The 22,345-nt window shown below is 42.4% G+C and overlaps 1 protein-coding gene across 5 annotated transcripts in view; it reads left to right on the top strand.

Moving 5' to 3' along the window:
* The window catches only part of foxp2 (forkhead box P2), a 137,390-nt gene that overhangs the window by 78,176 nt on the left and 36,869 nt on the right, over positions 1 to 22,345 (top strand). For 4 of the 5 annotated variants that reach the window (XM_049473413.1, XM_049473410.1, XM_049473414.1 and 1 more), the window contains 3 exons: positions 8,486 to 8,575; positions 19,347 to 19,484; positions 22,037 to 22,126. In XM_049473413.1, coding sequence (XP_049329370.1) covers positions 8,486 to 8,575; positions 19,347 to 19,484; positions 22,037 to 22,126 — 318 coding nt within the window. The remainder of the gene's footprint in view (positions 1 to 8,485; positions 8,576 to 19,346; positions 19,485 to 22,036; positions 22,127 to 22,345) is intronic. The other variant, XM_049473412.1, reaches the window with a different exon arrangement.

Here is a 22,345-nt window from a genome sequence, read left to right on the forward strand (position 1 = left end):
AGAGAAAGACGGAGAGAGAGAGAGAGACAGAAAGAGAGAGAGATCTGAGAGCATAGAGTGAGAGGGGAATACATAAATAAGAAATGTAGGGAATGGAAAAGCAACTGGAAGATTGAGAGAGAGACAGACAGACAGAGAGAGAAAGAGAGTGAGTGAGTGCAGAGAGAGAGAGAGCAAGAGCAAGAAAAAGAATAAAAAGGCACAGAGTGAGTGAGGAAAGACAGAAAGAAAGACAGAAAGAAAGAAAGGAGAGAAAGTGGTAGAGGCAGCCAGAGCAACACACAGAAGCCCATTGTTCTGCTGGTTAGCTCGCGCTCCGTCCCGCACTCGAGGCAGATTCTCCACGGACCGGCCCGTGCACTGCACACTCTGTTGATTTATTGAGTCATACATAAAAATGCTCATTATCCCCACATCCTCTTCTCTTGTCTGGGAAGCGTGGCGTTTGGCTGGAGAAAAACACGCGCTGAAAAACAGTCTGATTCCACAAAAGCCCTGAAATCTCTCTCTCAGTGCCTCGCTTCCTCAGGTTTTTTTATTATCTATTTATTTATTTATTTTTTGTTTATCTCCTTGCCCCTCTGCTGCTGAATCATCACCTGTTCAGTTTAGTGGACTTTTATAGGGCAAGCAACAAAAAAAAGACTTCACAATGCAGGAAGTGTCAGAAATATGGATTAAAACATACATTTGTTCACAAAATGATTGAAAAGTAGTATTAAATATGGATAAAATAAAATAAGAAAAAAAGGTATACATACAGGTACATACAGGTATTCTAGAATCTCCTGAAAATAATATCCAGCCTGTGTGTTAATATACTTTGTAAACTTTTGTAAAAAATTAACCACTTCAGTTTCTGAGTAAGTTTCTCTGATTTTGCTATTTATAGGTATATGTTTGAGTAAAATGAACATTTTTGTTTTATTATTTAAACTACAGACAACATTTGATGCAAATTCCAAATAAGAATTTTGTCATTTAGAGCATTTATTTGCAGAAAATGAGAAATGGCTGAAATAACAAAAAAGATGCAGAGCTTTCAGACCTCAGATGATGCAGATAGAAAACAAATTCATATTAATACATTTTTAAGAGTTTAGAAATAAATATTTGGTGGAATAACCCTGGTTTTTAATCACAGTTTTCATGCATCTTGGCATGTTCTCCTCCACCAGTCTTACACACTGCTTTTGGATAACTTTATGCCTTTACTCCTGGTGCAAAAATTCAAACAGTTCAGCTTGGTTTGATGGCTTGTGATCATTCTTTTTCCTCTTGATTATATTCCAGAGGATTTGAATTGGTAAAATCAAAGAAACTCATCATTTGGAAGTGGTCTCTTACCTACAGGTTTTTCTCCGGAGCTGTAGGTTTGTCATACTTTCTAAATGTACTGCAATATTGTTTTTGAGGCCTAAATGTTAGGAAGAAAGTACAAATGAAGGATATTACAAAAAAATAATTGTGATTAATCGACTAATCGGACAAATAATCAGCAGATTAGTTGACTTTTAAAATAGTCATTTTTAGTCAATAGTTGCAACCCTACTTTCTTAGACATTTATGAAGGTCAGTGTTAGATGTACTTGATGTACATACCAGTCCAGTTTACTGGATTGGTGCATGACTCTCACTACACTCAGGTGTAGCTTTCTTAGCTGCTGTGATTCCTCCATTTGTGAGGATTCAGTGGAGCAGAGGATGCTGGGAGGAGACTGAGTCGACTCTGCTGGGCTGATAAGACTGAACTCAGCAGAGCTTCACAGCAGCGAGTGACCTTTGATAAACGCGTACCCAGTCTGCGCCTTCCTCAGCCAGCGACTCTTACACACCACCACCACTCGCACACGTCCACCCGGACCTCCGTCCAGCCCTCGGGCTTCTGTCTTGTCCATAAGGCTCGAGTGGAAGCAGTGTGTGTTTCCTCAGCCTCTCGGCTCGTAAGCTGTTTATGAAATCTGTAGCCTGAAGTGTGGTTTTATATTCATGAGTGGCTTGGCCCTCCATCAGACCCCTGTGTCCTGAACACACTTACATAACAGATATGGTGTCAATATTTTGGCGTGGAGTGTTCGGCCCTATCTCCGTGCGACCTGTGCAGGCCGCCAGCCAATCAGCTCTGTTTGTTTGCTCAGCTTAAACTGTTTGTCCCTTGTTTTCCGTGGCAGACGACTCCTGCTGGCTTGATAAAAGGTTTGTGTTCCCTCCCTCAATCTGTTGCGCTCTCTCTCTCTCTCTCTCTCTCTCTATCTCACTCCCTCACTCTGGCTGTCTCACTCTGTATTTCCGTTCCTAGCAAACAGAGCAGATAAGCAGGTTGACTTGCCTGCCCTGTCTACAGGTCTGGAGATGTTCAGGCTGACAGAATGGTCAGGCTTCCTATGTCAGGCATACTGACACCGCCACGAGTACATGTCATAAACACTGTCAACACACAGTGAGAGAGGCCAGCGTGACAATATGTTAACCCTACCCTGATACAGTACATCACAGTATACTTTAATGGCTATTATCAGTCAGTCAGACTAATTAGGACGTTTCCGAAAATAGTAGGGATGTTATAGTAAATGCGTAGTTACAGATGTGATGCAATTATCGCAACTTCTAGGAGTGAGATGACAGTGGCATGAAAAAAAAACATGGGAGGAACCAAGATTTATAAGAGAAAATTGATAAAACTGATACAAAAAAAGACACCTTACCATCATCTAAATCTGCTGTTATGTTCAGTTATACATACTGGAATGTGAGCAGCTGTTCTGAAACCAGTAGCGAGAAAGCCTGATGATCAAACTTGTGCCATCAGTGACAGAAGGAAACAAAGACATGACCTCCTGAAGAATGTTGTAGACTCTGTATTAAAAAGTAAATCTGTATTTAAAAAACTGTTCATTCAATTATGCCCTTGTTTTATTGATAAGAGTTTTCTACTGTTCTTCTACTTTTTATTTTTACTTGAGCACTTAGTTAATGTTTTTAGCTCTTTTTAGGTGGTTTAAAATAAGAGACCACTTCAGTTTCTGAATCGGTTTCTCTGATTTTGCTATTATATAAAAATAAAAAATGGCTGAAATAACAAAAAAGATGCAGAGCTTTCAGATCTCAAATAATGCAAAGAAAACAAGTTCACATTCATAAAGTTTAAGAGTTTAGAAATCAATATTTGGTGTAAAAACCCTGGATTTTAATCACAGTTTTCATGCATCTTGTCTTGTTCTCCTCCACCAGTCTTACACACTGCTTTTAGATAACTTTATGCCTTTACTCCTGGTGCAAAAATTCAAGCAGTTCAGTTTGGTTTGACGGCTTGTGATCATCCATCTTCCTCTTGGTTATATTCCAGAGGTTTTCAGTTTGGGAAAATCAAAGAAACTCATCCTTTTTTTAAATGGTCTCTATTTTTTTTTCCAGAGCTGTAGTTCTTAGAGCAATGCCAGTAGAAAACCATTTTGAAAACCTTAGGTTCCATAAAGAGCTGTGTTTAGTAATAGAGAAGACACTTTTTTCTTAAATGGTTCATAAAACTCACACATCTCTATTACACAATTATTATTGCAAAAAAAAGCAATTTCTTCAAATATCATGATCAGTAAAGTTTAGCTACATGAGCAGAACCTAGCACTAATATAACATACTTAAGTATGAATCCAAAAGTTCTACAATTCAGAGTTCACTTTCTTTCATAAGCAACAACAGCATTCATTCTCCCCGCTGATTACATATTAACTACCCGCTAAACAGACAGGCTTGTATTTGCTCATCAGTTCCCGCCTGCTTTCCGAGGCCCGGCATTCCACAGAATCCACATCACTTGGATATATTTCCTTTCTCAAACAAATCAACTTCCTCTGACCCTCAGGAGGTAATTCATCTTGCATGCTATCTCTCCCCTGTTTGTGTTTTCTTTTAATACCTTTAGTCACAGTTATGGGGTCGGTATCTGGCTATTAAAGTGCGGTTCAGGCGGTGGTCTGGAGGAATGGCGACGTGTTTGTAATGATGTGCCAAGCTGCGGCTGGCTGCTAATGTATTTCATGCTTGTTTTAGACTTGGGAATGGTCTTACAAAGGTGCATTGTGATGTGTTCCTTATTACTGCTGTATTAAGTGTAAACACAGACCGTGCGAGGGGATGGCGGGGTGGGCTTGAGGAGGCGGGGGGGGCGATGGCTGACATATGTTTCTTTCGTCTGTCTCTGCTTCTCTCTCTCTCGCTCTCCGGTGAGCTCTGCTCGGCTATTAATGTAGCTGGGGAGTGCCTGTGTAAACATTCGTGTTTCTCCCTCCGTTTCGCATAATAGTTGCCCGTATCGGCTTTCTCCTGACCTCGCTATCTGAAACCAATTACAGCAGATCCATTTGGGCTGAATCTTATTTTCATAAGGATCCTGAGCTGCTGCGTGCTTGCGTCCTAGTGTGCGTTGGTGTGTGTGCACGTAGGTGTGTGTGTGTGTGTGGGTGTGTGTAGCATTGGACAGAATGTGCGCCTGTGTGTGTGAGCGAGTGTGTGTGTGTTTCTTTTTCTTTTGGTCCTGAGAGATGGATATCAACATCAAATATGTTCCTGAGTGTCTTGTTATTTATGTTCCAGCCAGGGATCTTGAGCTCCTAGCTCTGAGGAATGCAGCACATTTTGCTGTTTATACAATGTGTGCATTAATGGAATGGAGTTGGCATTTCTCGCACACAGCAACACTGCTTTAAATGGACACATTCTGCAGGTCGGGGCTTTTCAGACAAGTTTTGACGGCTGCCTTACTTCAGGTCCTATTGAGGAAAGTTTTGAGAGTATCTGATGAGGCTTTGTGTGGACTTCTTTATGGATTAGAGCAGAGCAGGACTTCAGCACTGGCTTCCACATTGATGTCACTAATGATGACATGATGTTAAGGCCATAGCAGTGTATGAAAAGGGGAAAAGTTGCTTAAATAGAGATTTTAGGAGCTACGAATGCTGAAATAATGAAGCTACATACATACGAAGTTCTCCAGTCAATGCATCAGTCTGTGCATACTTCACTTCGTTCACTTGGCTTTGAAGAAAAAAGAAAAAAGACCACAGACGATGCACAGAGCTTCACTTAAATTTTTTGAAAACTGGGCAAACTATGAACAAAGACACTTATCAACAACAACCTTTCAACTGTGATTATTTGAAAGTGCAACAGCAACAGGCAAACAAACTGCAAAAAAAAAGTATGCAAAAAAAACTCTAGACTCTCAAACGAAGGCGTGTTTCCCATCATGCACTGTTTGCAGGAAGTTTGTCGAGGCCTTCAGTCTAATAAAAGGTATAAAGGACGTTGATTGGTTTACCCTGCGATCAGCACTTCCACTTTACTCACTTGGAAAGCTGGAATTAAAGATGTCCACATCTCACACACACACCCACATACACACACTGTACTCGTCGAACAGTATCTTATCGAGTGACGTCTCTTTGACTTTGTCCTTGTTCACCCAAGGAGGACAGCGAGCCTGTATTGATCCCAGCCTCAGATAAACATTTTCCTCCTGTTAATTGTTGTGCTGAGGCCATTAGCCATCCGCCAAAGCCCCACAATCACAATCAACGCTTGGATGGGCGTGAAATTTTCCGCAATTTACAATCTCAGCCTCAAATCTTCAGCAGTAATGACTTGGTGGAGACCTGGAGCAAGTTTTTGCCGTTGCTCCTAAGTCACTCATGCGTCCGAAAGCATCGCAAACAGCGTGACTAATCAATCAATTCAACATTAAAATGGAGAGGCTTGTGAATCTGAGGTCTGAGGTCTTTTTTTTTTTAGCTTTTCAGACCTGAGAAAAAAGAAAAATACAGACACATAACACACAGAACACATACACACTTTTGAGATGTAAGAAAATAGAAGAAAAAAAAATAGAAGAAAATATTGCTTTATTGAAGTATATTTATTTTATTATTCTATTGATATCTGTATCATACTCTATGAATTTACTTTATTTCAGTAATTCAGTTCAAAATGTGAAACTCATGTATTATATAGATGTGTTACACACAGAGCGATCTATTTTAAACATTTATTTTATGTCTTTTATTGTTAATGATTATAATAAATAAATAAATAAATCAATAAAAACCCAAACAATCAGTACCTCAGAACATTAAAACATTAATATATAAGACAAATTAGTACTTTTGGTAGTGTGGGCAGTGTGCCAAGTCCTGCTGGAAAATGAAATCTGCATCTCCATAAACGTTGTCAGCAGAGGGAAAACACTGCACTGACTTTAGACTTGATATAACACAGTTGATTAACACCAGCAGATGACATGTCTCTCCAAACCATCACTGACCATCAGTACATTTAGCATTTCATTTGGAAATCAAGGGAGCAGAGTCTGGAGGAAGAGTGGAGGAGAGACACACAGTCCAAGCTGCTTGAGGTCTAGTGTGATGTTTCTACAATCAGTGATGGTTTGGAGAGACATGTCATCTGCTGGTGTTGGTCCACAAATTATCAATACGTCATCAATGAACGTTCAAAAGATTTTTATAGTGACTAATCCTTGCAGCTTTATAACACACACACACACACATCTATACATAAGTTGTGTGATAGTAGTGATTGATTAGACCTCAGCGACAGTCCATGTCTGTCTTTTTTTTTTTTTTTTGCATTTAGAGACAATGGCAGTGGAGAGAGAGAGAGAGAGAGAGAGAGAGAGAGAAAGAGAGAATGTGAAGTGCACCAGCAGCACTAGTCTCCACCCTTAGTGTCCTCTGAAGAGTACGGCCACATCAGTGCGCTGTGTGTGTGTGCATGTGTGTGAGGAGACAGATCGATGCTGTTAGGACCCAGCGCCACTGTGTTGTGTTTGTTTACTGGGGGGCTCCTACAGCCTGGCTCCTCCGAGCCGCAGCCAGCCAGACAATGGCAGCTCCTCGCCTCTGTCTTTTCATAATTGATCAGGGGGATGGCTGCCATCCCAGAGGGTTAAGACGTGGCAACTTTTTTTTTTCTCCTCTTTCTTTCCTCTTTCTCTTTCTGTCTCTCTCGCTCTCTCCCTCTCTCTCCTTCCCTCTCTCTTTCTCCCCACTCTCTCCTTTCTCCCTCTCCCCTGTTTGCTCAGCATCTCAATGTACTAGTTCAAACATTGTTCTCACCAGCTGGCAGAGCGGTGCCATATGCACATCCTGTCAAGGCAGCTGTTGTCATGGATACTGGCAAGCGCCAGAAAATAAAACAACCCCTTGATTTCTGCAGGAAGAAGTGTCACTCTTTATCTGAAGCTGTTTTTTTCCCCCTCTCTTGCTCCTCCTCACCTTGTCTCTCTCCACTTGAAGTAACACCTGTGAACATATTGTGTTGTTTATTTATTTTTTTCAACTCTATCGTTGTTGGGCTTCTGGGAGCCGTAGTTTGCAGCTGCACCGGGGAGTCCTATTTCTCCTGCCGCTGCTTTTGCTTCTGCCGCTGCTGCTGCTGCCTTTCTCCTTTCGCCAGATACAGATACAGATAAAGAAAAAGCGTGAAGAAGAAAAGTCATAAGAAGAAGAAGAAAAAAAGGAAGAGTGGCTCATGGCCTTGCCATCAGCTTAGCGCTGGATACAGTGCGTGGACAACACATTACATCATCCCCCACTTTGCTTTCCTCCCTGCCTGTTTCCCAGTCTGCCTGCATCGCTGCCTGCCTGCCTGGCTTCCATTGTCATCATCTTGCTTACAGAAAGAAATAATAGAAAGAAAGAGTAACAAAAAAAATGAAGAGAGAGTGAGAGTGTGGGGAAATAAAGAAACAACCCTAGAACAGATTCCTTATTTTTTCTTAGTCTTTTTTAGTCGTCTGGTTTCTGGTTTCCTTGCGTGTGCCGTGTTTGTAACACCGGGTAGCTAGCAGACTCCCCCTCAGAGAAGGCACAGTAGGCAGCCGGTATGATTAGGCCTAGGAAGGCCATTTTCCCCTTCTCTGCTCATAGCAGTGCTAATGCACAGTGTAAAACCCCAGCTCCTTGTTAATTCACTCCTAAGGTAATCTGATGTTGATTTTGTCAACTTTAATTACAGCTTGTAGGAACACTTCACATCGCCTGCCTCTACTTCAAATTGATATTATGAATATGCAAATGGACTGGTAATTTGCGGAGAAGTGGGTATTTCAGTTGAGCACACACTAGACAGGTCAATTCTACTGACGCGCTCTGTGGTTTTTTCACCCGCACTTCAGGGGTGCTTTAGACAAACTGTATTTATTCTTCATCACGGCTTGGTGGATCGTCGTGAAAAATTTTAAATGTAGAAATGCGAAGTGTATAGTAATATTTGCATGGTGTTTCACTCAGGATTTGTCTTTTAATGCAGGACTATTTGGCATCAGGACTGCAGAAGCCTTTGCAAGGCTTTCATACGTTCATATGTCACAGTGTTCATAATGTTCATAGTAGCGTCGGAGATGGAGGAGCGACCGAAGAACAGCCGAAAAAAAATCTAATTTTGCTCCTTTATTCCTGTTCTCTTTTCGCAGGCCCTACAAGCAGCAAGGCAATTACTCTTACAGCAACCAGGCAGTGGCCTGAAGTCTCCAAAGAACAACGACAAACAGCGTCCGCTGCAGGTGAGCAGCTCCTCGCTAATCTCTTAAGTCCATCCATAATACATGGTGCTCTGGAACAGATTTCCTCTGTTCCACCAGTCTGTTTGATTTGGCAATGTAATTCTGGACTTGTCACTGAAATTCTAAACCTGTCAGGTCTGCCCTTCTCTGAAGAAACACACACACACACACATACTCACACACTCACTCACTCACACACTCTCTCACACACTCACTCACTCTCTTGCACAAGATACTTTAAGATCATTCTTTACTAAACTTTCTCTCCTGTCTGTCCACTTGAGCACTACCTCCTCCAGTCTGTCAGGCTCTCTGCACTTTCTGAGACAGATGTTTTCTCCTCCTATTTCTCCTATATGCTATGCTATGTAAGCATGCAGGCAAGCAGGGCAAACAGGGCAAGTAGGTGAAGGAGGTAGAGGAAGTGCGGGAGGTGCAGGAGGTGGTAGTCGATCAAGAATTTACTTGCTAACAAAGAATGAATAATGATGTTACTCATTCTGTCAACATGCACATCACACACTCAATCTGTTATTTGCAGTTGTGCATGATTACATTAATATGCATGCTTTCCAGGATAACTCCTCCATGAATCAGCCAACAGATATACAACAATATAGTCCGTTTCCACACAGGAACGCCTCCGTGAATGGCAGCCGGCTGAAGACCTGCCTACGCTGAAGCCACGTAGCAAGCGTATTCTAAGTAGATGCCATTTGAACCCCTCCAAGATAATTTGCAACACTGATTCCAGCTGCGCTCTATTTCTATTGTCAGTGATTTGGTAAAGGTCACGCTAGCATTGTGCACGCCGCATTCCCTCGCACCAGAGCTGTTTACTGCCACTCTGTCAGAGAAACTTATTAGGCCGCATCTTCTCGTCCTCACGTCTACACGTCTACACATCTACACGTCTTCACATCTTCACAATGCAAATGCAGCATTCATTTCCCCGCTCGAAATTATGTAAGCACTTGACATCTGCCTGGCTCTGTATTTTTAGGTTCAGGCTGAAGTGTGAGAGTGTGTGCTCTCCTCCCTGCTAATAAGTGCTATCTGGGAGTAGTGGTTTACCTCATTAGTACTCGGTGCATTTAATTAAAGAAAGGGAAAATTGGCGTTAACCCTCATCGTTAATATTTTCACAGAGTATAACAATGGCAACACCTTCAATTGGAGTCACACCCCTGTGTATCTAATTAAGTGGTGGCAAAAGATAAACTTGGCGTCATACCGCTTCACTGGAATCAGTCGAAGCGCTTCTGCTCTGAATGTTAATACACTTTTTTTCGCAACAAATATGTACGTGTGTTTTGTTATATGTTTTGTGAAATGATTCATAACCTGGGTGTTTTATTATTTTTTTATTTTTTCTATTTTTTTTCCTCCTTTCCTCAGGTTGCGACTGCAAGACATTAGTTGTAAAACAAAGCAGGCCGCGGTATTGAGTACGCTGAGCCTATTGAATTTTCCCAGCCCTGTGTATACTTAGTGAATGGATTCCCGGCACTCTGTGTGACTGCAAATTGCCACACGTACAGCACAATACTTTAGACGAGAGCAAGAGAGTGATATTGGCTGAGGAAAGTCTGTGATAACTGTCGGCCCAGGACCGAGGCTCTCACTCTAATAACACTAGAGGATAGTAAATATTGAATATTTACATTTGCTTACACCGTCCTTGCCTCGTGTTAGCCATATGAATCAATATGAATCAGGGGCTTGTTGAGACATGTCTAACAGGCTGTAGTTAATCAGTGCCGTCGGGCCGTCCATTATTAACCCTGCACCCTTTCGGTATTTATGGGCAGGATGGCTTAAGTTGGGAAATGTACAGTTTTAAGCATTTTATGTCAGTAGTTTTTGTTTAGTTTCATTTTTTTGTTTGCTTTTTCACATTTTTTGTTGTTGACCAGTGCCCATTGTCCAGTTTAGAGTAACTCACGTGTGAGCGCTTATTTATTTAGTGACGGATGCTCAAGCAGCCTGCTTGATTGGACCCTCATTTCAGTAAGCGAGAGCCCGTTTAGGCGCGACACTGACAAATCCCGCCGTTTTCCTCGCAGGAGGAAGGGGAAACGATCCATACATCATGCCGTATAAATTATTTACCACACCAGCATCTAAGTGCTGCGGCGTGCAGTTTTAATTACTTGCATTAGTGTCTAAAGGCTCTCGCCTGACTAATTCTATCCGTTGCCTCATCTGAGGCTGTTGACGTGCACACAAGCTGCTTTTCCACATTTGCGTAATGTGACAGGTCTATTATTACCCAGTAAGCCCACGGGAGCACTCAATAAACACCTATTTCTCTCCCGTAAATCCTCGCGCCTTCGCCACACTGCTTACAAGGATTTCCCAAGGCACACAACAGCCCTCTCGCGTCTCTGTGCCTCTTTCTCCCTCCGCATGGCAATATCTCCTCCGCATTTTATACACTGACATTTAAAACACAAATAAAGGAGCGGCGAGGACGAAAGGGAAGGCGGATTACAGCCAGCTCGTGTGCCTGACAATCGTGTCCCACCCCCACCACCCCCCGTTTTCTCTCTCTCTCTCTCTCTCTCTCTCTCTCACTTTCTCTCTTCCCTCCAGATCAGCTCAGTTGTCATTCTGCATCTCTAAGCTGCATGTTAGTTTGTTTGTTTGCCATTGTCAGGCTCTATTCTTCCTCTGAAGCATGCAGGCCACCTAATCGCCTCATCCCGGTGGCAGAATGGGCATTTAACAGAGTAGAAACAGCTGCCGGAGCTCAGCGCTGACACATGCAAGGTGCGCAGTGAATAAGAATGGCGAGAGAAAACGCAGGCTGAGCAAACACCCGGCCTGCCATGCCAACATGTGCTGCGTATATATATATATATACATATATATATATATATATATATATGTGCGCATGTGTGTGTGTGAGTCTGTGTGTTTGTCTGTGTGGGCAGGGGGTGGTGTGATCGAGCACAGCCGCCTAGATGTCAGAGCAGAGTGTAAAGAGGGAGCGTTGACCCCTGGCCTGTGGTCAGAGCAGGACCTGGGAGTGCTGGGGAGGCATTAACTAACAAGGCGGGGGAACACACAATGAGAGAGAGAACAAAAGCAGTTTGAAAGCACTTTGAGCCTTAGCACCCACAGACATGCCACTAGCGCAGCACAAACAGCCACAGGCCTGCGAGGGCTGCCGTTTCCATGGACGAAAGAAAGCGCTTCTGGACACCCTGACCTTTGGTACACTTTGGGTCTGAGCTAGTGCAACTTTTAAATGGAAGAAAATAACCTTCTCCGAGGTTCCCGCTCTACTCTTTCTGCACGTTTCCCTCCTGGATGGGGGCTCGCGGAGAGACCGCATCAGGCCCGGCGGTTGGCATTGCTTGGCTTTATGGATGAAAGGAGAGAGAACAGGGCCGGGAGATAGCCCACCCAATCACGCCGTGAGCACTGGGCCATCCTCAGGGTGTCACCGTTTTAAAGGTCACCGCCGCACACATCTCATCAAAAGAGCCACATTCCTGCGCCATGTTCCTTAAAATTCATCTACTTAGCCCGCCAACTGGAACCGTGCGAAAAAGCCAGCTGAATTTATAGAGAGACATATGCTCCCACATTAACATTTATTATTAACTCTGCTCCCCCTGGTGGGATCGCGAAGGAGAAATGGAGAAACGAAGGGTTATTGTAAAGAAAAGGAAGGAAAGAAAAGGCTTGCATGGGGGGACTTTTGGAGGGTTAAAAGTGTGTCGGCATATTTCTCTCTTGGACACCTTCAGTTATTGCCTTTGTAACCAGAAAACAAGTTTTTTTTTTTTTTGCTCGTCTTTTTTCCCCTGCCTGGGTAAATTGCAGGGGACAGCACACAGGATTCATCATTGTGATGCAAAAGAAGTTGGAGTATAACCCTAAGGCTAGAGGTAGGGAGTGGGGAGGAGGGGGGTGCCACAGCGCTTTGATGTAGCAGCAACAAATTTACCTTCTGACAGAAGATTCATGGGAGCAATAAACGAGTTCTAGCAGCCCTTACACATGCAATCTGATTACTCTGGCCAGGGTGTTAATTGGATCCTAACTGGCAGATCTGATATGTGTAGCCCAGTGGAGGGAAGTCTTTCCAAGTGATGAACTGGAATTCGCCAGGCAGCTTGAAGCTCGTGTAATTTACTGCGTGTCATTTGTTGAGGCGCTGGATCCGATGGACTCCCTATTACCTGTGACATCAGAGAGCAGGGAGAGAGTGAGAGAGTAACAGAGAGGGAGAATCAAGTGTCTTGGTGTGGGTCTCGGAGATTTCCTTGTGAAACGTTGCCCGCTACACCCACCCCTTTAATTACAGCAGTGTGGACTAGAGTTTCTTTTTTAACAATTTAAAAGTCCTTAAAAATCCTTATTGTAGCTTTGCGAGCATCCATGAAGCCCGTGCTTCATCTTAACGTGGCTGAAGATCAAGAGCACTTGTTAGGCTAGATGGGGTGCATTCATATTTGAAAGGTTTTCTTTTTTTTTTCCTCTCCTTCAATTCCTTACATTACTTTATCTCTGCTTTCTTCCCTTCCCTGCTCTTTAAGGCTCATTACAGCTTCCTGGAAAGCGTGGGCAGGCTCAGCACAGAAGTCTCCATCTGTAGTAGAACGTGTGTGATCCTTGCCTGTATTGATGGAAATGAAAGCACGATTATCTACACGGAGATAAATCTGTGTGGAGGGTCTATTGTATCACCATTACCCCTCCAGCTCTTTTAATGGAGCACCACATCCACTTTATCATTGCTTTAAATGCATTACACTTCCCATAGTGTGTTGCTGAACTGCAAAATAAATTGATTTGGGAAAAAAACGTTCCTGTAATCTACTTAACTCTGGTCCCGAGGATCGCTCGCATTGATCCCCTAATCCGAATGATCTTCCTCTTTGTGTGTGTGAGTCTGTGTAACTGTGTGTCTGAGAGAATAATCGTAAAGGTATGGAAGAGTAATAGAGTGTTCGATGTGCTGTGTTGGTATCTTCAGCGGTCACTGCTCAAGCACCTTGGTGGTTCTCAATAAAGAAGTCAGTGTGGGTCCCTCTATCAATAATAAGCCTAGGCTGGCTATTAATTGCAGACTGAATTAGCCATGTCAGCTCAGCAGAAGTGAAGAGAGGTCAGCCTAAGTGCTTGGGGGTGGTCTGACTTCGTGGTCTTCCCTCCGGAGTTGAAATGGGATTGAGATGAATTAGCGAGTGTGGAATCCCACTCTCCAGCCCAGCCTTTGCTTTTTTCCCCTTGTTTCTCTGATCAAACCCAGGCTTTTACACCTTAATTAACACGCCAGCACTCAGTGCCAAGCAGCTGAAGTAATTACCACCCCACGCCCCTCCATTTCTCATTTTATTTATCTTAACAGTATCTGTGGCGAGTGTCGCCATCGTCCCCTCCTCTGAAGTGGCCACATTATTCATCCCATTCAGCAGCCTGCCTGCCTGCTTATTCCACACATCTAATCTGGGGCCGTCCTTTACTTAGCCCATGAATGGTGCGGAAATGGCGAATTGAATTGGTTCGCACTAACTGTTTTGGCTCGAACCCTGGCTGGTGATAATCTGACAAAGCGCATCTGCCTGTTGTAGAGGGCATAAACCAGTAGTGCTGATACCGCATGTCTTTTTCACGCTAGTGAGGGAAAACACTGAATAGATCCCAACAAGAGACGCTGTTAGAATAAAGGCCAGATCATGAGCTGTTCTGCCGCCATCTTAACACTCATTTGTTTGGTCTCTGATTGGTCAGTTAAAAAGGGCTGTGCGATATTTTATCGTCCAGAAAATAACATCTATAGAAGATGACTTATTCACGCCTTCACACGACTTAGGCCTTCCAGCTAATACCAGCTTCTGCCCTTGTATCAAATGAAGTACATAATAATGCCAATGCAAATATTGCGACATTTTCTCATTCATTAATTTATTGAAAATCTTGGGAAAATAGACCTGCTAGAGTTCTGTAGAGTTCTGCTGCTCTACATCTCAGTACTGGAGGGCTTCATACAAGTATAGCCCATTCCTGGCATGAAGCATGGCGCCAATAGGTCCATGTTAATCTATTCCAATCCCAGAGTCCCAATCCCAAAGTTCCATGTCAACATATTTGTAGGGGTTTATTTGTACATCCATATCAGCAATGTGTTCTTAAGTTGAAGTAGAACACAGAAAAGCAAGTAGCATTATTTATTAGCTGTCTATTGACTGCTACATCACTTACATCACAAACTTGAAACATGGGATCAAATGTCAACCAATTTCTTTTTCTAGCACTATATTTTCCTGCCTGTTCAATCACCTATTCGGTACTACAGGTGCTCCCTGTTATTTTGCCTGCTCCACGACCAATGACGCAATATCCACATCCTTTTTTCTGTCTGCTCAGGCACACCGTTTAAGAACGGACTGCTCTCTCAGAAAGATAGAGTGAGAGAATTAGAGGATTTGAAGTGTGGAGAGAAACCCCGTAAAGATGGGCTTGTTCTTGGTGAGAGCCAGTGATGTTTTCTCATCACCGGCCAATTTAAGGGTCTTTGTTGTGCACTTTCTCTCAGGTGCAGAAGCTCATAGCTCTGAAGAGCAGGTCAGCAGAGATCACCTGACTGGCTTTTATTCCTTTTCATCTGGAAACACAGTGCCTTTTTGACCACGTCGTGTCAGGAGCCGTTGAGGAAGCCAGAAAGGGAATTCCAAGCAAAAGACTAGAGCAGAGTAAAGTAGAGAAAGCCTGTATCAGGATTCTGCTCTTTTTTGCTCTATTTTGCCTTATTAATGTCAGTGCAAACAATCTCTAATCAGTGTCCCCAGCCAAAGTATGAAGCTGATGTAAGAGCTGATTTTAGATGATTCTTAAAGAATCCTATTCGTGTCCAACGTGTGGGCTAATAGAATTGTGGCTCCACCAATAGAGGTTGGTTCTTTTGTTGACTATCATGACTGAGCTTTCCGCACAGCGTCCATGCCTGAGAGCTTCGCCTGTGCCTATGCCTGTTCCTATTGTCTGCGGGTGTTTACCGCTCGACCCCTCCTGTAAATGCTCATTAATTTTGTCCCTTCTCTGCAAAATCATTTCCAGGAGAGGCAATTCAGCCTCTGTTCCTTTCAATTCACCCGGCTTGTCAATCATCAGCCGGTGCAGTATCCAGCAGAATGGAGGTGTTATATTCCGCCAATTATCATGTCATATACTCTAAAATGTAAATGAACGTGTGTGTAAAATTAAATTTATGGGTTGTCAGTGAAGAATAAGAACCAGGAGAGCAATTACTTATCTGCTTTCATCTTTCAAGCTCTGATACATCAGGCAGAAAAGCACGCCGTTAAATGCTGGAATTAGCATTGTGCAGGGCTCGCAGTGAATGGGCCGGGGCCCTCCACTTTGCCTTTCTCCTCTCGCCTCTTTTTGTTTGGAAGAGCGATGAAATGAAGATGATTATCATCCATCTCTCCACTAAAAAGCTAATGAAAGGCTGAAAGGCGCTTCCTGACTTCATTTGTTTGCTGTTTTCTCTCTCCCTTTGTCAGGACAGGCTTCTTGCTCGCTGCTTCTGAAACGATTAGGAATCACATGTTTTTCAGGCGCCCGGCTTGCCGCCTGTTTTACCGCACGTAATCGGACCGGATAGATAAATAAACTAATACCGCATTGTGTGGGAAATTTACATGTTTATTGTATTCAGTGGACTGTAGAGCCACCAAGGTTTCCTTTGTTATTCACCGAAAGCTCATTTAAATAGACAAATAATGAGCGTAATGAGAACATCTCCTCTTGCGTTTCTGCGCTTTGGTCTTTGTATTGTCATTTAGTCCAACGCAGAACCCCGCTTGAACCTGGGGGTAATTACACATCACAAATGTGTCTTAAGGTTTAATAACATTGAAGGTGTATGCATACATTTGCATAATTACATGCAGCTGTTTAATTTGTGACTTTGTTGCTTTGTTCTTGGTTTTATTTTTTTTTCTCTTCCTCCCTTTTCTCTCCTATCACTTTCTCTTCCCCTAGAGAGTGTCAAAGTGAGAAAGCGAGAGAGTGTGTGTGTGCTGTAGTGTCTTCCTGTGTGTGTGTGAGAGAGAGAGAGAGAGAGAGAGAGAACTCTTCCATGGCGGAGCTTGTTGAGTTTTGGGGCCAGTCTAATGAAGAATGGTGCTTGGATTTGTTTGAATATGAATATGAATGTGCAGTGAGGATAGAGTGTGACCTTCAGCTGTGCGACTCAGTTCATCAGGATTAGTCAAGCTGGGCGATCAGGAGCGCTAATGCATAATGACTTCTAAAATGAAAAATGTGTAGTGACCATGCAAATGTCTCTGCTAATCAAAGAGGGGAACCTGAGCCGGGGCGAGCGAGGAGAGCAAAACAAGGACGTGTCAAGGCCCCGAGAGCTCGGATGTATGGAAAGCAATCAAGCAGCTTGATTAGCCGGCGTGAGGAGCGCCCGTATCTCCGCGGCCCCCCAGCCTCACGCCGGCCTCTCGCATCAGAGTCTGCCACCCCAAAACACTGGCTGACACTGACACTCCACCGGCTCCATGACACCAAAATAGATACTTCAGACAGTACGCTTTTTTAGAGGTTGTTAAAAAAAAACTCGCGTCTCAGAAACGATAGGCTAACTTTTTAAAATGACTTCCATGGACATAAGTTAATTTTAAAATTTCACCTAGACAGTGTAGTCCAGTTAGTGGAGTGAAAACTATGCTGTGAAAACAAATTATTCACCTAGTGGATAATTTTAGTCTACCAGATTTTAACTCAACCCAAAAATTAATATATAATGAATATGTAAGCAATTAAAATTAATTCCTTATTTTTTTTATACAGGGTATATCTGATTAAATATTATTTATGGTTGGAGTAGTCTAGTCTGAAACCACTATTCAGCACTTATTCTTATGGCACACTTGGGTTTCCCTCACCAAGACTCTCACACACTGGTTAGAGTATTAACGTCAACCAAAGCCTGGATTGTTAATGTAATGGGCAAAAGTGTTGCAGTAATATGTTAAATATCTTAAACCTACTTCACCAGAGTTACATAGTGCACATTCTGGCATCTGGCATCATGACCCATATGATACAGATGCTGTTTTTCTTCATAATGCAGGTCAGTGATGTATGACAAAGATTTTAATGAAGTTAAAAATCATACATAATGTTGATTTAAAGCCACAGCGACTAAACAGCCACTGAGTTTGCTGAGTTTGCTTTTGGTGCATAAAAACCATACAAACATTAATAGTGAACATTAGAATTATGTGCTATTTAAAGTGGCAGTCCTTATTATGATTTTGTTTATAAACTGAAAGCAGAAGCATGGCCACGTCACGCTTCTTTACATGCTTTACATACACACATACAGCCTCTGAAAGAGGATCCGGCTGAGTTTTACTGAACTGAGCGAGCGGATGGTGAAGCAATGGAGACTTCAGAAGGGGGAACTCAGAGCTCAGTAGCTCATTCACTCATAGTAAAAACAAAGTGATTAGTAGAAGTGAAGTTTCTGACTGAGCGCTCTCTCTCTCTCTCTCTTTCTCTCTGACTGAACATAACCTGGAATCGGATTCATCCGCTCTGAAAGGACACCGCATCACACCCATCACACTCAGTTTAAAATGATTCTTCCGCATGCTCTGTGCAATTACCCATTCTTACCAGAGAAGGCACTCAATCCCCTAAATCCCCTAAAATTTACAGACATCAGCTTTAAAATATAAAAAAAATGATCCTATTGGACTGTCTGTTTTCTATTGATTCATTATTTTTTTGGAATAATTAATGATAAAACAAGATGCCAGTCATGCAGATTAATTTTTTATATAGTTTTATATAAAGCACCTTCTTGCAATTCCTTTCTGTGTTGAATTTTTAACCACACATAAAGAACTGAGATGAATTAATAAAAATAAATCTGGGTTTTGCACACACTCTCCTGCTAATATGTGTGCTGGCAGTCAAAGTGTGGAAACAGGAGAAGTTGGATCCGCTGGCTCTATTGATCTGTTTGTTTCTGAAGTCGCTGCTGTCTAATAAGAATTGGGCTGCAAAAAATATTTTCTTTGTTTTGTTTTTCACGCACACCCACACGCGCCACAACGTTCCGCCGGTTGGTATCGTAATGATTCTCATCACCAAAAACATGACATGAATTTTTAAAGTGACATCTTGAAGAGGAAGTGTGCCTCTGGCTGCTTTTTTCCCCGCTTGTAAGAGCGCGAGAGCTTCAGTGCTTGGTTTGAAGCAACTGGTAATTCCTCTCACCTTCCTATAAACAGAGGAGCTAGAGCTCGACTTCAGTGACTTCTTTTTGCACAGAGGGGAAAAACCAGAGAGCACAAATGCGAACACACACACACACACACGGGCGTGCAGTCTGTATCTGCCTCTGCTCTGTACCTCAACAGGCCAAGTGTGTTCTCCTGCTTTCTAGCAGAAATGTGTAGCACTGGGAATGCCTAAGGGAGTTCAAAGGTTCAGCTAATTAAGGTCCTCTACTATTTAAAGTGCTGTGCTTTTCCCACTGAGGGAACTGACAAAAATATAAAAACACACATAGCACTGCACGCATACAGATTGCTGTTCAGAGGACTGGAGCGAGAGGGATGCAGCCGTGCTTCAGCCTGACACACATGCATCAGTGAACAGAGGGAGACAGATATACAGTACAACTGATCAACTCATGCATCTCCCCTCTCTCTTTTTCTCTCTATCTGCTTCTCTCTTTCTCTATCTCTCTTTTTTTTGTCTCTATCTCCCTCTCTTCATCCCCCAGGTGCCGGTGTCAGTGGCCATGATGAGTCCGCAGGTCATCACTCCCCAGCAGATGCAGCAGATCCTCCAGCAGCAGGTCCTTTCCCCTCAGCAGCTCCAGGCCCTTCTACAGCAACAGCAGGCAGTCATGCTGCAGCAGGTATACTCACACACACACACACACACACACACAGACAGGCACAACCATTAAAACAGGCTAGCAAATCCTATTAATGCATATTCACATCAGACCACTTCAGTTTCTGAATCAGTTTCTCTGATTTTGCTATTTATAGGTTTATGTTTGAGTACAATGAACATTGTTGTCTTATTTTTCCCAAAATTCTAAACATAATTATTGTCATTTAGAACATTTATTTGCAGAAAATGAGAAATGGCTGAAATAAAAAAAGCAGAGCTTTCAGTCCTCAAATAATGCAAAGAAAACAAGTTCATATTCATAAAGTTTTAAGAGTTCAGAAATCAATATTTGGTGGAATAACCCTGGTTTTCATGCATCTTGGAATATTCTCCTCCACCAGTCTTACACACTGCTTTTGGTTAGCTTTATGCCACTCCTGGTGCAAAAATTCAAGCAGTTCAGCTTGGTTTGATGGCTTGTGATCATTCATCTTCCTCTTGATTATATTTTCAATTTGGTAAAATCAAAGAAACTCTTTTAAGTGGTCTCTTGTTTTTTACAGAGCTGTATATTTAAAAACATTTCTCTTCACAATTAGAGTGTATGCCCTTGTAAAAAGAGTATATTACAATACAACAGAATATAATTAAACATTCATTAATGAATCACAATTGCCTAAAACTTTTGACAATTCTCTATGTACTGTATATGTGGCATTAAAAAAAACAGTTTCTGTAAATATTCATGTACAAGTACACCCATCCTTCCTGTCCCACTCCCGTCCTTGACGTTAGGTGAGGGAAACAATAATGGACAGGCGTATAATTAGTTGTTTTCAGTAGGGACGTCTTTCAGGGACTGGCACAGCAGAGATATAAGCGAGGCTGACAGGAGAGACTTCAGCATGCCCAAGCTTCACTTGTCCGGTCACGTGGAAGCTGACCCTTCTTTAACCCCTTAGACTGTAGGTTTAAAATTCATAAAAATACCAAGAGTTGTTCGATAACTATTAATGTGCAATGTGTAAATGTGTGAATAAGATTAAGGAACTGAAGCATGGGACCATTAATCCTATATAGACTGCTATAAATTTCTTAATGTAGAGATATATTATACAGTTCTTCTAATATGTGCCATATTTTTTGTGCTATAAGGCACTCTTAAAACCCTTTAATTTTCCCAAAAATCATCAGTGTACCTTATAGTCTGGTGCACCTTATGCATTTATTTTACCAGTCAGGTATTAAGGAGCACTAAAGCCACTCCGCTAAAGTACAGCGTTTTTAAAGGCGTTTCAGTAAAGTTTCTCCAGCACCAAGGCTGGAGCAGTATTAGCATTAGCTGCTAACCATGCTAAGTTCTAGCTCTTTCGCTATTCAGAGGTGAGTAAAATCAGACTGTAGCCTGCGTGTCTACTGTGTCCTGTTAAAACAAGCTACGCAAGACAGACCGCTAGCTAATAGCAATTAGCACTGCTGCTAACCATGCTGTTGAAAATATTAGAAATCTAAGCTTACTGTAAATAAACGGAAGTGCTTTACTCACCCAAATAAACATCCAGCACAAGTTTGATCTAAAAGAAAATACAGTTTCGTTTACTTAGGTGCTTTTCTAGTAGAAGGAAAACAGGGTGACACCCTTATTCCTTACTATTGTTGCTTAAAATGCACCTTATAGTCAAGTGCGCCTTGTGTATAAAAAAAAATAGAACAGAAAATAGGTGAAACTTAGTCTGTAAAATATGGTATATGAATAAGACACAAACCATAAAGACAAAAGTATTGGGACACCTGTGTTTTTTAATTTTTTTTTTTTTTATGAAATCAAGTGTACTAAAAACAGTTTATCCAGCTTTTGTGGGAAAAACTGTCTCTGCTTAGCATTTAGAAGATCTATTCACAAAAGACTGATCAACCCCGCTTTGCTCTCAAAACCAGCTCTGCATTGAGACGTCTCCAGCTGATGGCTGAGCAGCCGTGTTTCTAGCGGAGCTCCTAAGGCCAACCCTCCAAGGAAGAGAGAGCAAAAGTGTGTTAAAGGCATTAATTCGCAGTGATGAATCTCCTCCTCTGAGTGTGCTGTATTCACCTCAGCATTTCACTGCCTGTCAAGGCATCAAGAGGAGAAATATATAGTGCAGGTGATTAATCTGTCCTCCTGCTGCATGCTGCAAGCACATTTAAGGGCCATATGGCGAAGTGCGAGGGGACGTGCTAGTCCGAGGCGCTCGCCCTCAGAGCAAAGGTTATTTATGAGCACACAGCAGCACTTTCAGCCCTGTTGTGTGGCCACAGTAGCCCTGCGCTGGCCGCAGATTTGTTTGTTCAATTGTTTTTCCGACATCGGTTATGAACTCGGGGAACCGAGCAGCGGGTGTTCTGTTTGTGCTCATAAAAAACACCCAGAAGGCAGCTGAAAACACTACACTGTCAATTCAATCCATTTGAGTAATCATGTTATTTATTACCTGCCCTCTCTCACGTTGCTGTCATGGCTTTTAATATTAGCTACTAGGCTCAGAGGAGCACAGAAGCATTTTTTTGACTGTGTGTATAACTGTGTGTCCACAGCAACATTTGCAGGAGTTCTACAAGAAGCAGCAGGAGCAGCTTCACCTCCAGCTTCTGCAGCAGCAGCATCCCAGCAAACAGGCAAAAGAGGTACAGCACTGCAGCATATACAGTTAAAAAGACACGTGTGCACCTGCTTGAGATACATTTTGATTGTGATTCAACTTGCCTGCATTATTTAAAGCAAGATAATAGGCTTTTATTGGATTGCATGCTGTGCAACTGGAGCTGTGATTAGTCCAGATGCTTACAGCTTGTGACAGAAGAATTTTGTGTGTGTGAGATATACAGCTGATTAATGTATGATAC

The sequence above is a fragment of the Astyanax mexicanus genome, chromosome 2 (assembly GCF_023375975.1).
Source record: "Astyanax mexicanus isolate ESR-SI-001 chromosome 2, AstMex3_surface, whole genome shotgun sequence".
Classification (NCBI taxonomy): Eukaryota; Metazoa; Chordata; class Actinopteri; order Characiformes; family Acestrorhamphidae; genus Astyanax; species Astyanax mexicanus.